The following is a 13,229-nucleotide window of genomic DNA, read 5'->3' as shown; positions in this document are numbered from 1 at the left end:
CGCCTCTGCTTGGATATGCAGCTATCACGACGTCATCGTTTAGCCACGGTTTACAAGCTCTGGGCAACTCCGTTCTGCTCCCATTGTTCCAAAGGCAGTTGCGCTTCACTTGCCTTTACTGCGACCTGCCCTTCCTAGCGGCTGTTTGCCGTTTGCATGTTCGAAATGACTGAGCCGCCTTACTGGCCCAGCTTTTATTCGACCGGATAAAATACCTCGTAGCCGGAGTTGCCCATTCATGCACAAGCCGCAATTATGACTGCCTCGTGGCATGCCACTTTGCAGATCTGGTAGCATGCACGAGAGATGAAATACCGCATGACCATTCATGCACAAGCCGCAATTATGACTGCCTCGTGGCATGCCACTTTGCAGATCTGGTAGCATGCACGAGAGATGAAAATACCGCATGATGGTTTGTATGTCTTGTAGGGAGGGTCAATCTGTTACGTTCCACCATGATGCGTTCTCATGCCTACCGAATCCCCGGTCATACGAGTGCTTCGCCTATCGCCGGTGGTCATGAGCATGGCATTTAATTGGGGAAATCCGTAAAAGGGCACTGTTGTACTCTGTTTGCTACTGTCGGTTTGGATTCGTCCCGGATGTATCATTTAACTGCTAACGCCATGCACTGCAGGCGGTAAAAGCTGATCGTTTGTCTGTTAAAAATAGAAAAGACAGTTGCAAGGAACATATTGGATGGCCTAAGGGTGCTACGATACCCACAGCTTACATCGTCATGCAGAGCTGTAGCTGGCCTGTTGTTTTCTGTTGGTTGTTGCCTGGTTGGACAAGTCCCGGTTGTCATTTAACTGTAAGAGCTATAAACTGCAGGTGAATGAACTACTAGGCTTTCGCCTGTCTAATAAAAAAAGAAATTCGAAAGAAAAACAGATTGGATAGCCTGAGGGCCACTTGATGCCCATGGCTTACATCGACGAACAGTGCTGTAGCTGCGTTTGTCAAAATTGGGGTCGTACCTCATCATAGCCTACTTCAGCAACCAAACAAAACACAAGCACATATTCGCCGCTCCCATAAATATAGACAAAAAATACGCATACAGAGATTTCTGACCCTCTAATGCCAGTATTTAAGACTAGTGCTTAATGACTGCTTCGTTAATACCCACTGTTTACGCCCCCGTCCCTTTTCCAGAAATTCCCATTATATAGACAAAAAATACGCATACAGAGATTTCTGACCCTCTAATGCCAGTATTTAAGACTAGTGCTTAATGACTGCTTCGTTAATACCCACTGTTTACGCCCCCGTCCCTTTTCCAGAAAATTCCCATTATTCACAATCCCCCTCACCCGTTCTCTTATTCTGACTGTAATACTATGAGCATGCATGGCGGTATGTTACCCAGTAGTTGGGAATAGATATTTTTATGGTTATTCGCTATGCCCTACTTGTTAACTGGAAGCTGATGACAGTGCTTCGAAAACTGGCGGCTACTACTCGTGCACAGACTTTCTTCCCTATGTTATGGTACTGCCCAACTGAAGTATTAAATACCAGGGAAACTAGTCCGTCCTCTCGGAAGTTCACCTCGAACAGTCCTTATAGGTTTGATTACCCTGGCCACACCACCTCTCATCTAGCTTTTTGTGGTTCGCCCTAGTTCTCTTGTACTTCAGGATCACATGCTGGCAAACCCAACCCCTGTTTGGTCCCCAGTCTACCAAGCACAAATCCTATGTAATATAATCACTGGTGGCCACCACCCTAATCGCGACAGACGTCAAGTCATTCTCTCTGTCTATATATCTATTAATGCACATTGTCCGATTTGATGTTGATAATCTCATCCCATCCCATCGTCTTCCCAAGCTTCGAACTTCGCAATATCAAGTGTGGATGATCTGGTTGGCTGTTATCCATGCCCACAGAATTGCACATCCCGGCCAGATGACATTAGATGTGATGCCTGTTACGGGGATGTCCGAAAATTGAAGTATATCAGGCCAATAATGGCGCGGTACCGCCGTAATCAGTTCCATATCACACCCGCAACTGTTCCCTTCCAACCCTCGACTGTACTCATTCGCGCAGCCGCTCCTTTAACTGCAAATACAAATGGGTTCCTCACATGGCCCCAGTTGATACCGTTGTAGTTCATTCAAAGCTGGTGAATGTCCTTCGAATTTAACCATTTAGATAGGCTGTCACTCTGTGCCCCCCATAAAATCAACAATTTTCTTTACAGTTTGCGTTCTTAATCTTGGTTGCCACCATCTAGTGTCTTTCGAGTAACTAGTATGAAGGAATACACGACAGCGAGACCGGTGAGTCTCTACAGTTTCGCTGCACACCATACTTCTAGTATTCCTGTTACCACTTATCCGCTTTGCCAATATCCTCACTTAATCACCCCCACTTACGCTTTTTGTCGCCCTGGCCATGAGCCCAAGTACAAAACTATCCATATCCTTCCTCATTGTTTTGCTTGTTGTCACCACCCTAATTTTGGTAACCTCTAAGTTTCCCTATTATTGCATATGGTCCTGTCCGATGTCTCTTCAAACTCACCAGGCTCTACTGGCCTCATCCCATTCACCCGTCTTCCTAAGCTTCGATTTTGGCTAGCACTGGGTTTGGACGCCCCGTTTTGACTGTTATCCACTCCATCTAGTCTGTGCTTTACATCCGAAGGGATCCTCATTTGGACAAGAAAATACCTGCGAACTTACAAAGGTTTTGTTCTACATCGGCGGATTCCCTGGACCACCCAAACCCGGAAAAAATCTCTTTGCCCAGAGGATTGCACAACCCAGCCAAAACACCTCAAACATGACGTCTGTCACGGGGTTGTCCGGAAGACGAAGTATGTCGATGCAATGACGGTACGACACCGCCGCACCCAGTTTGATAGTAAACCCGCAACTATTTCCTTCTTATTCTTGACCGTACCCTCTAGCCCACTCATCCAATGACGGCAGGTGCGGATAAAATCTACGCCTGGCCCTAGCCTTCGTAAGGACGAGTTCATTCAAATCTGCTGAATCTTTTGTTTGGATTTGACCTATTTTGGTGGACTTTCAGTTCATAATCTCCTTAAAGCCAATAATTTTCTGTACAACCCGCGTTCCTGCTAATGTTTTGACACTACCTCACTTTCCCAGGAAACTTTTACACCCGAGTCCACTATAACAAAGAGACCAATGAGTCCCTACAGTTTCATTGTGCACCATGATTTTGAGATTCCTGCTACCATTTTTCCGCATTGCGAATCCCTCCACTTCGTCACCCCCACGTCTGCTTTTCGTGACCCTGGCCACAAGCCCGACACTAGGACATAGCGGTGGTTTTAGGTTTCGGTTAAAATTGACCAATTGAATTTCGTCAACTCTACTGCCTCACCAGATCTGCTGTTCGGATTCCTCATTTTCTGCAATTTTCAGTATTATTTTCGCGTGTCAGGCAGTATGCCACTTGTTTTGTCCCCCCTTTCGTTTTTGCCCGCCACCCTCAAATCCTAAGGTTTACATCGGATAATGCCCATGGTTTATGACACTGTCCTTTTTTCACGCAATATCCTGTACATACGAAACACGCCAGTTGAGTTTTTTCTGGCTGTAACATTACGATCATGTCTAAAGTTATGCCACACACCGCATTTCGACATTGAATAACAATGGAAAAACCACCACAAACCGTATTTCGCTGTTATGGGACAACTACAAATTTTCATTGCATCTGTAACCACATAGCAACCGCATTTTCCTGTTTTAGCGATGTTAAATAACATCACCATAACCTAATTGACGGTTAGTAAACCGTTTATCAACCGGGTCCTACTGTTAATCAACCGAAACAATGGTTTTCAGGCGGTTAATGCGAGGCTGTTTAGCAGCTTAGCACGTTTTTAACGGTCAACAACCGCAAAATAGCTCTGATATAACGGTCTGCACTGGTGCGAATTGTCAAAACTGTCGCAACAATCAAGGCCTTATAAACAAAAGCTTACACGTAGCTGTGCACCCGCTTTCTTGCTGTTTGTAGAGATAGTTAAATAACCTGTGCGATACGGTCTTATTCCTGACCGATTACGGTGAGCCAATAAAGAACGAAAAACACGGATACGGAAAACGTATACTGGAAATACAGTTAGCTGACGGCAGGTCCCACGGGACCACTCCAGTCACATGGCCCAATGCAGCCATCGGAAAAGTGCGAGGTCTGCTACTAACAAATAACTTGGCTAAGTTTAAGAACGGCGCTTACTAGCAGATGAACCGGACGCGCTCTCTGGACCAGTCGGTGCCACATGCTCCCAACCGTTTCTGGAGCTCCTTACCCAGATTCTGTCACATGCGGTCTTTGAGAACTGGGTGAGTGAGGACTGTATCTGGAAGTACAGTTGGCAGCCTACTCCGATCATCGGCATTACACTACCTCTTCATCTGGAATACATGTTACACCTGACATTCCTAGGCGACGACACTAGAAAATCTAATTAGCTTTAATGTTATCTTTCGAGTTTTCAAAAGAGTACGATTAAGTCCCACACGTTTTGCTGCTCCATAAACTCGGGCCTTATGGGATTCTAGAAGAAATTCCTTTCTGGATTTAGGCGTTCTTATCGGTTAGAAGGTTCCGAGTTTGGGCTTGTCCCACCCTTTTTTAGAACCCACCTCCATCGGAGTTCCTCAAGGCCCCGCTTTGAGATCAAATCTGTTCCTGATATACGCCAACAATCCTGGAGTTCCTTCCAAGTCCATGTCGACTCTTGCTGACGAATTCAAATCGTGGATCAAGCACCGGCGCCCTCCAAATGGATGTAATGCCGTGCTACGCCGGTGGCTAGACTGGCATTTTCCTCTGGGTGATGAAAATTCTGAGCGTTTGTCACTGTTTGAAAAGTCGAAGCTGCTTCGAGTGTTGTGTTTCAGGATAACTATGCATTTTGCGATGTTGACCTTTCTACGGGACTCTGTGGTTCTCACTCTTCGATGAGCGCAACTGATCAGAGAATACTGCGGTTTCCCCCGATATTTTGTACATAAAATGCAACCAATATGACGAAAGGTCCTCCCCAGTAGAAGTTAGTATATCGGAAACGAGAATAAACGAGAATTTATCAGAAAACGAAGAGCATGATTACCCTTCGTCATCAAAACCGTATGTAAAATTGTTCACCTTGGGTGCTTATCGTAAATGATAGACCCGTACGTAAGCGCGCCACCGATTTTGAGGCTTCAACTGTGCGTGATAACAGAGACAGCCTCATTTAATATACACGATACAGCTAGTCCTGCGGATATCGGCAACCATTAGGGTTGGTCGTTGGGCCACACATACAGCAAAGTACATCACCCGTTGATGTAGACCGCACTGTGTTCAAAACAGTGGTTCCCCAACACTGGGATCTGACAATTCAAATCAGCGAGAGAGCGGCGGCGTAATATCAGCTACGTACACCCAATATGATGCTTCACGCAACTCATGACTTCGCACGCCTCCAAATACCTCAACTTGCAGAGTAATCGTTTGAAATGATTCCTTCCACAGGTGGTGAATATGACTTCCGAAGCAGCCATTAAGGTTTAACCAACCCCAACAGACTATCCCACTAGCCTGGGCTGATGGATGGATGACCACCTAGGCAACTTGCCTGTGAAGTGTAGCTTACAGTAGAAGAAGAGGTGGTCCCTGAATATCCACATGGCCTGGTAGAGTGTGCATTTGCAGGCACCAGTTGAGGCGTTAAGCGTGTGCGAACATTCTGAGTGAGCGCCAAATAAGTTGCCCCTTACTTTGCAGCCGCCAACCTAATGTTACCTCAGCTTTAATGTTCGTGCAATAATTAACCTGAGGACCTGATTGGCAGAATATGTCGTCGTGCAGCATACCAACAGGAGAACCCAGCTGTTTCGTTCCCGGATTTCCTGCATCCCACCCTAATGTGTAATATGCCTTTTGGCCAACCTCAAGCCCGCTTTTCACGGGATCCCACACTTCTAGTCCGATTACTTTAGTCGTGCCGTCCGTTACGGGGCCGTCTGAAAACCGAAGTCAGTGCACTGATGGCACTGGTGGCAAGCCCCAGAACCATTACTCCCCTACTCTTGAGAGTGCCCTTTCGCACACTCATTCCTTTTCAGGCAGCTGCAAACGAATTCTCCACCTTTCCTCTTCCGCCTCCGAGTAGGGTTCGTTTCAAGTTGCCAAACCTTTCGTTCGGAACTAACCATCTCGATAGGCTTCCAGTTCGCCTCCCGCCCCATGAGTGAGTGGTAACTATATCCCGAGGAAAAGTTACGCCTGGCTCCGCTCTAAAGTGACATCAGGGAGTTTACATATTTTTAACACACACCTTTGATTCTGAGATCCCAGCTACCATTATCCGCACAGCGAGTTACTCCACTTCATTATCCCACTTACGCTTAACGTGGCTCTGGTCCTAAACCCAGCTGTTCAAGGCCACGGAGAAGTGGTTTTCATTCTAGCTTAAGTTGACACACCAGGTCACGATAACACTACTGCTTCACCAGATCCGTTGTTTTGGTTCCTCATTTTCAGGAATTAGCAGGTTTTCTATCACAACACAGGAGGATTGCCCTAGTTTTGGTTCCCCCGTTATGATGTTGCCCGCCATTGTGATCATGCTCTACGATACGTCATCCACCAGCCAGGATTAAAAATCATCATTATTGACCCGGCTGAGAAATCGTTGTGTTGTTTTGGATTTTTGCACTTTGATGCTTACCCATTTGAACAAGCCGCCGTCCAAGAGAATCAACCAATTAGACTGCGGTCAGCATTGGCGATATCCTGGATATCGTCGTCAAGGTTTGCAGGGTCACACTCGGCAAATGCAGGCAAAATGCACAATATTACACGCAACATCCTCCTTCTTGTTCGTGCGGAGGTCGGTACTCCGGGCATCTTGTATGTGACGCGAGCGTTTAACCTCTACTCCACTTGGGCACGTCGGGCGCATCCAAAATTTTACGCCATAGTAGGCGAACAGGTGAACGTACCCGTTGTTCCGCTTTGCCTACCTGCAGTAAAGCTGCATGAATAGCCACCGGCACGTTGAAAAAATGCCTAAAAAATATAGCGATGCTTGTGAGAATCTTGTTTACCGAGGCGTGGCTGTACATCATCGTCATCAATGACAAGGGTCGTAATGTCCCTCCTAGGAATCATAAAACGGCCTTCTGCTAGGTATAACCCAGAAGGCGAGGTTGCATTTCATAAAATCCGGAACTGTTTTGAATCCGGGATTCCCTATATTGTGTTACGAAAGATGGTAAATCCATTAGCAGTTGCCTAAAGAATCAGATGGTTCAGTTTTAGTACCAACTACAGGACTAAATGCACAGGTCAACAACACCCTCCTTGGACAGTAGGATCGGAGAAACCACGAACGACAGAAAGTTGTGTCCGTATACATCAGGAAACACCACAACGCTTGTATTTTCCTCCAGTTATCTCGCCTTATCCGGTCCTGGCAAGATGGAGCTACGAATGGAACATACCGAAGTTACATCTAACCGTGAAAAAATATATCAAACTTTTGTACGAGTCAAACTCATTCGGTGCATTAGGACCAGATCCGCATAGCATTTAGCAGAGCAAAATGTTTTTCGGCCGTCATGTCCGTTGCTTCGCTATGACGATGCTAACGTGCTTGAGGCGGTCGCCAAACTAATCTAGAAAATAAGTGATCAATTTCTGCCCGGCAGCCACTGTGCGAAGAAAGGAAATGGTTTTGGGGCGCGCCTTTCCAATTCATATAATCACAAAACGATGTCACGGCCACAGTCAAACCACTTTTGCATGAAGAATGTGCCCACATTCTCAGATACCAAAGTGGGCGAATACACGGGAGTCGCACATGACATAATCTCATAAACTTTACAAAGGCATTCAAAAAGTTTCACACGTTCCGCTACTCCAAAAACTTTAGACTCGCGTGGTTCAAATCACGCTCGACTGAGGCCTTCGGCTTCAGTGGGTTGGTCTGAGTGAAGACTGGATCAGAGTATATATAAAGCGCTCCGAATCACTTCAAAATCCATTCGGATCACGCCCCGCTCCCATTTTTTCCGAATAAGCGAATTCCACCTAGTGCCTCAAAGCCTACATCTACTTTCTGCCGTTTTAGCTTATCGGAACTATTAATCTGACCTTGTTCACTTGTTTATCATCGCCTCCCCGTTCAAACTTGTTGGCGCGAACTTTTGCAGATGCTGAGTTGACATGAGTAATACGGCGTCAACATTACTTTTAAAGAAGCAATTATGTGGTAAGTGCGTTTTATAAAAGAGGATTAATCACACGTTTTCGGTGGTAATTTTCGCCCACCACAGAACTTAGCAAGAGCGCAACAGAAGGGTTCTCAGCCGGCTTAGTGGACGATGAAAATATTTTCAAGTGGCAGGTTTTGATTATGGGGCCACCGGACACACTATAGTAAGTTAGAGGCAGTTCACATTATTACTGTCAGCGAGGGTGGCTATTTTCGCGCAGAACTTGATTTTCCTCAAGACTATCCCAATCGGCCCCCTAAAATGAGGTTCGTAACAGAAATTTGGCACCCAAATATTTCACCAACTGGCGACGTCTGTATATCTATACTGCATGAGCCTGGAGAAGACCGTTGGGGATATGAGCGCCCGGACGAGCGGTGGTTGCCAGTCCATACGGTGGAGACTATCATCACATCCGTTATTTCGATGCTTGCCGAACCTAACCCGGACAGCCCGGCTAACGTCGATGCAGCGGTATGAACTTTTTAGAATTTATTTTTGGTTGCAGAAGGAATTCCGTGAGGATTTTGCGGAGTTCAAACGCAAGGTCTGCCGTTGTGTCCGAAAAAGTCAAGAACATTTCGAGTGAAACTTCGTACGTGACCCCTTACTCCAGTCTTCCCGGTTGCACAATGAACATGCAGGTTGCAACTACCACCATTCGTCAGATGTCTGTTCTGACGTCCGGCTTTTGAATGAACGTCTACAGAGACCCTACCCAATGCCACTATTTGAATTTGAATCCCAGTGTACTTTATATGACAGCCTAACTGAGACAGCGTGCGGTATGACATTCACTCGTTTTTCAGTTATTAGTGCTTTTGTAACGATTCTTTTGGGTGGCCCACGCGTTTTGTATTTTTTTAGCACTGGCTAAGTAACGCAAGTTTTCCACCATAACATGGACGTTACTTTCGTAGGTTTGATAGACGATAAGTGTTTCATAAGTAATAAACGTGGGAACCCATAACATTTCACGGGACACTGTATAGTGTCGGGTGGAGCCGGCTTCAACAATCAATGCAATAAGCAAACGTAATGGAAAACGTTTGGCCAAGGAAACCTGAGCTCATTAGAAGCATGGTCGACCGGAAAGAAAAGCCATGCTGGAAAGGACTTCCACCTCTCGGATGCACGAAACACAAGTCGTAAGCTGCGGCACTTTAGTAACCAGGGCTGGTATCATCATCGACAGAAAAACTAGGTGAGTGGAAGGCCGGCAGCTTCGAAACTTTTCCGGGCGTCATTATTCCGTCATCGACTTCAGTTCACTTCTAGGTTTCGGCTACTCAGACACGGAGATCAACGTCTTGGCTGGTGGTAACTTAGCAAGCATAACTTGACCCATTCACTTTAGCTTGCGGTGTTGGATACTTTGACTGAAGTCCATCTACTTGACCAGAGACCCGTTTCCTGATCACATCCCAAATTCATTAGTTCTATCCATTTCTAGCAATACTTCTCAGACGGCGATTAGGGGCCTGATGATGTCCAGTATCCTCCGTTCCAAGTGGCCAAGTCTCGCAGCCGTAGAGCAATGCAGTCTACCGTAGTCTTATGCACGTGTCCTCTGAGACCCAGTTGGATGCCTTTTTGCTGCTATAAGTGGTGCAAATTGACAAGCGCTATTCTAGCCTTCGAGATCCATGCATTGACTTCGTCTGTCACTACATTCCAAGCCAGTTCAAATTCCGATAAACATACAGTATTCCACAACTTCCAGCGTCAGTTTAATTAATAAAGGCGTCTTAAAAGACTACTCCTTGCAGCTTGATTGTATTTTGTGAACGCGAAATGCATTCCGAAGGATGGGATGTCCTTGGTCAGCTTTTCTACTAAGGTTTGCGCGTATTGCCCTTTAAAAAAATGCGAACAGTATCGTCGGCATGTTCCAGCCAATCAAGGTTCTCACTTGGTGAGATCTGAGCAGCAGGATTTCAGGGGCTTTCCAATAGTCGCCATATTTCTTCAATGGCAGAAGAGATGACGGAGTGGCCTTCAAGGTTCACAGAAAAGTTTTTTTGGAAAACTCCCACACACTCAAGCGCCCATAAGTGCGTGAATGCAAGCGACGCATGATATGAACTGGGGCATACCCTTCACACAAGCGTTTTGAAAAAAAAAACCGGTCAAGAGGATTGGGCGCCTTCCTGAAATCGAGGACTGTAGGGTACCTGTAAGCATTCCGTTGCTTTAAGATTACAGTCTCAACTGGAATACTTCTAGCTGTTCTCTGGTCCTGTCTCCTTGCATTTTCGCAAGACGTAGTAGAATAATTGACACAGTCTAGTTACAACGGCGGTCAGACCCACCCATCTGATCGCTACACACTGCGATTCCCCTTTTTAAACACGGACATCACTGTCGATTCTTCCCTCAGTTGGTTGGGACCGTTTATTCGCTCAGAGGCAAATATGTTGGATAAGCACCACCTGAGGATTTCACCTCCATCTTCTGACAGTACAGGTGAGAGTTCGTTAGGACCAGCAGTTCCCATGACGCTAGAGGAGCAGAAGGTATTCGCATATTTCTGAGTCCGTCGGGTGTTCTAGTTCCACTGTCCAGAGCTGCGTTGCTAGTCGGGAATCGGGCTGAGCAACTGTAAGTGCTCAGTTGAATCGCTCTTGGAAGTGTTCAACTCGACAATTCAGGTGTTTTTTTGTTAGAGATAAGTGAGACATTTTTATCGTTTATTGTTCCGTTCACCGCATGAATTTTTTGGCCTGCTGGGTGTTTCAGTTGGGCGAATACACGAACATTCTAGAAGTTTCTCGCTCTTTCCATTCCGTCCAATTTCCGCACCCACCATACTTTTCAACCCATGGGGATGCCATTTTTCACCTGAAGGCTGACAGTTCGTTGACTGGCACTGTACTCCTGACGAGGAGGAATACGTGTTCCAGCTTCAAACAACTTTGGTTTTGCTCGGGATCCAGTGCTTAGACCTGGTCGGTAGCGCCATCCCACTGGCGGATAGCTGTCAATCTCTTTCCTTGCTGCCTGATTGAGTACTTGGAGTTGTAGGCACCTCAGGCTGCGATTGGCCAACAAAAGGTCCCCTTCCTCACCCTCTTTTCTCTTCTTTTCACTCCAGGGCTAAATGAGACGTAACGCACTACTCGTAAGGTTACTTAACACACTTCGATAGCCCATAACCCTTCTTGGGGCTCATCAGTTAGGTACGGTCCCCGAGTTTCGGTCAACCTTATGTTCTACTTGAACCCAAATTGGGCAGGTTTCGACAAATACCTCATTTGCATATTAATCTGGTTTTGACGGGAGACTCACCTGTATCCCAGCTGAATATCTCGTCCATCATGTTCTTAACCATCTGGTGAGTCCCGTCAAAGCCAAATTGACAGGCAAACGAGTGTATTTGTCAAAATCTGTCCAATGCGTGTTCAAGCAGGACATGAAGTTGACGGAAATAGGGAGACTGCACTTACTTGACGAGCCTCAAGAATGGCGAAACCGGCTGTAGGCTATCGAAGAGTTTCCAGCAGCTTTATGAGTAGTGTATTACGTCAATGCAATGTATAGAATATTTTGCCAACTAAAACATAAGGCGGACTGTTGCAGCATATTGGGTTGCTTAGGAACATGATTCAGCTGGGTTCCAGGTGAATCTCCCTTCAAAACCAAATTGACGTGCAAATGAGTATTTGTCGAAATAATTAGATGAGCTTTGTGGTTATGCTCCTGTGAAGTATCAATGTTAACACTGGTATTACTGTCTCTGATGATGGTGATGGCAACGGGATAAGGAGGAGTAGACGAGAGTGTGGATGAGGAAGAAGTGAAGACTCAGGAATATTCTTTTCGCTTGCTCATCCCCATGTATGCAGCGTGTTATCCTACTCGATTGATGGCACCGCTCGACGGCCCATGTGGCATGAGATTATTCGTAAATGTGCAGTTCATTTTTGTACATAGGCTGAGATACTGTCAGGCACCTAGACCTGGACAGTGGGATGGTTAACTTCCTCAACCCAGCCCTTTGTTTCGACCACAAGGAGCGGTGGTTTGCATTAGACTGTAAGAGCGGTCTTTATTTTTGGGGAGCCAGTCCAGTCCCCAACCTGGAGGGCCAGGAAACTTAGTGGGCCCTCTAGCCATTGACCAACCTGGTTCATTCCCCAGCATAGCTCAGTGGGTTGTGGTGGTGTGCTCCAGTCCCTTCATGACGGCGAATGCGTGGATGTTGATAAATGAGTTTTGTGTGCTGAACCTGTCCGGTTATCTGCGAGGGAAAGTAGGGGTCGGATTATTTGGCCTCACCGTTGGTTCATATACGCGTTCAAGTCCTCTATATGCTCTGCAGCAGTTAACCCATCCATGTCGGGGGCCACCAGTTCTTCGAATTTTAAGGCCCCAAAAACTTGAGCAAGTTGTGTGGTTACCGTAGCATTTCAAGGGGCTGCCGTCGCTCAGACAAGTTAGACTCATCATCAGCGTTGACATTGATGCTTCAGGTTTCGCTCTACTTTGAGGTAAAGAAAAAAGTTGATGGGGCGAGGACCTGGTGCTGGTCTATCGCAAGCACTCTATCGCAGCCTCCAAGCGCTTAATTAGACAATTTGGAAAGAAAGTGACAGCACGAACACCCTGACATAGGTCAGTCACCATTTGTGCTGTCTCCAGCCAAACACTGAATTCCGGACCGCACCAACAACAACTAAGGTTTTCCAAATCCTGTTCCATTGTACCAAGCCCTACGCTGTCCGCCTCGCAGTTTGCGTCATTGTGGAGGCACGGAGAACAACGCCCGCTACCGAAGTACCTATTGCGCAACCACATTCGTTTTCTGATAATCGTCACAGTGAAGCATCTGTGCCAACACTGATGTTGCTGTCTTTGATGATGATGAACACCGTCACAAATTACTTGGCACCATCCGATATCAACGACACCTCCGGGATACCAAGAACCTCACACCATCGGTTTGCAGATTCAATGCCTCCT

The 13,229-nt window shown here is 46.4% G+C and overlaps 1 protein-coding gene across 1 annotated transcript; it reads left to right on the top strand.

Annotated features, from left to right (window-relative positions):
• Nucleotides 1–8,156: 8,156 nt before the first annotated feature.
• T265_08989 (hypothetical protein) lies at nt 8,157–8,856 on the top strand (the record flags this gene model as incomplete). Its single annotated transcript, XM_009174939.1, has 4 exons — nt 8,157–8,263; nt 8,328–8,430; nt 8,465–8,741; nt 8,776–8,856. 4 exons carry the CDS (start codon nt 8,218–8,220, stop codon nt 8,854–8,856), a joined length of 507 nt encoding a protein of 168 aa, XP_009173203.1.
• Nucleotides 8,857–13,229: the final 4,373 nt, after the last annotated feature.

This window comes from Opisthorchis viverrini (genome assembly GCF_000715545.1).
Source record: "Opisthorchis viverrini unplaced genomic scaffold opera_v5_250, whole genome shotgun sequence".
In the NCBI taxonomy this organism is placed as follows: domain Eukaryota; kingdom Metazoa; phylum Platyhelminthes; class Trematoda; order Opisthorchiida; family Opisthorchiidae; genus Opisthorchis; species Opisthorchis viverrini.
Note: the sequence above shows the minus strand (reverse complement) of the source record. Positions and strands in the feature narration are given on the sequence as shown.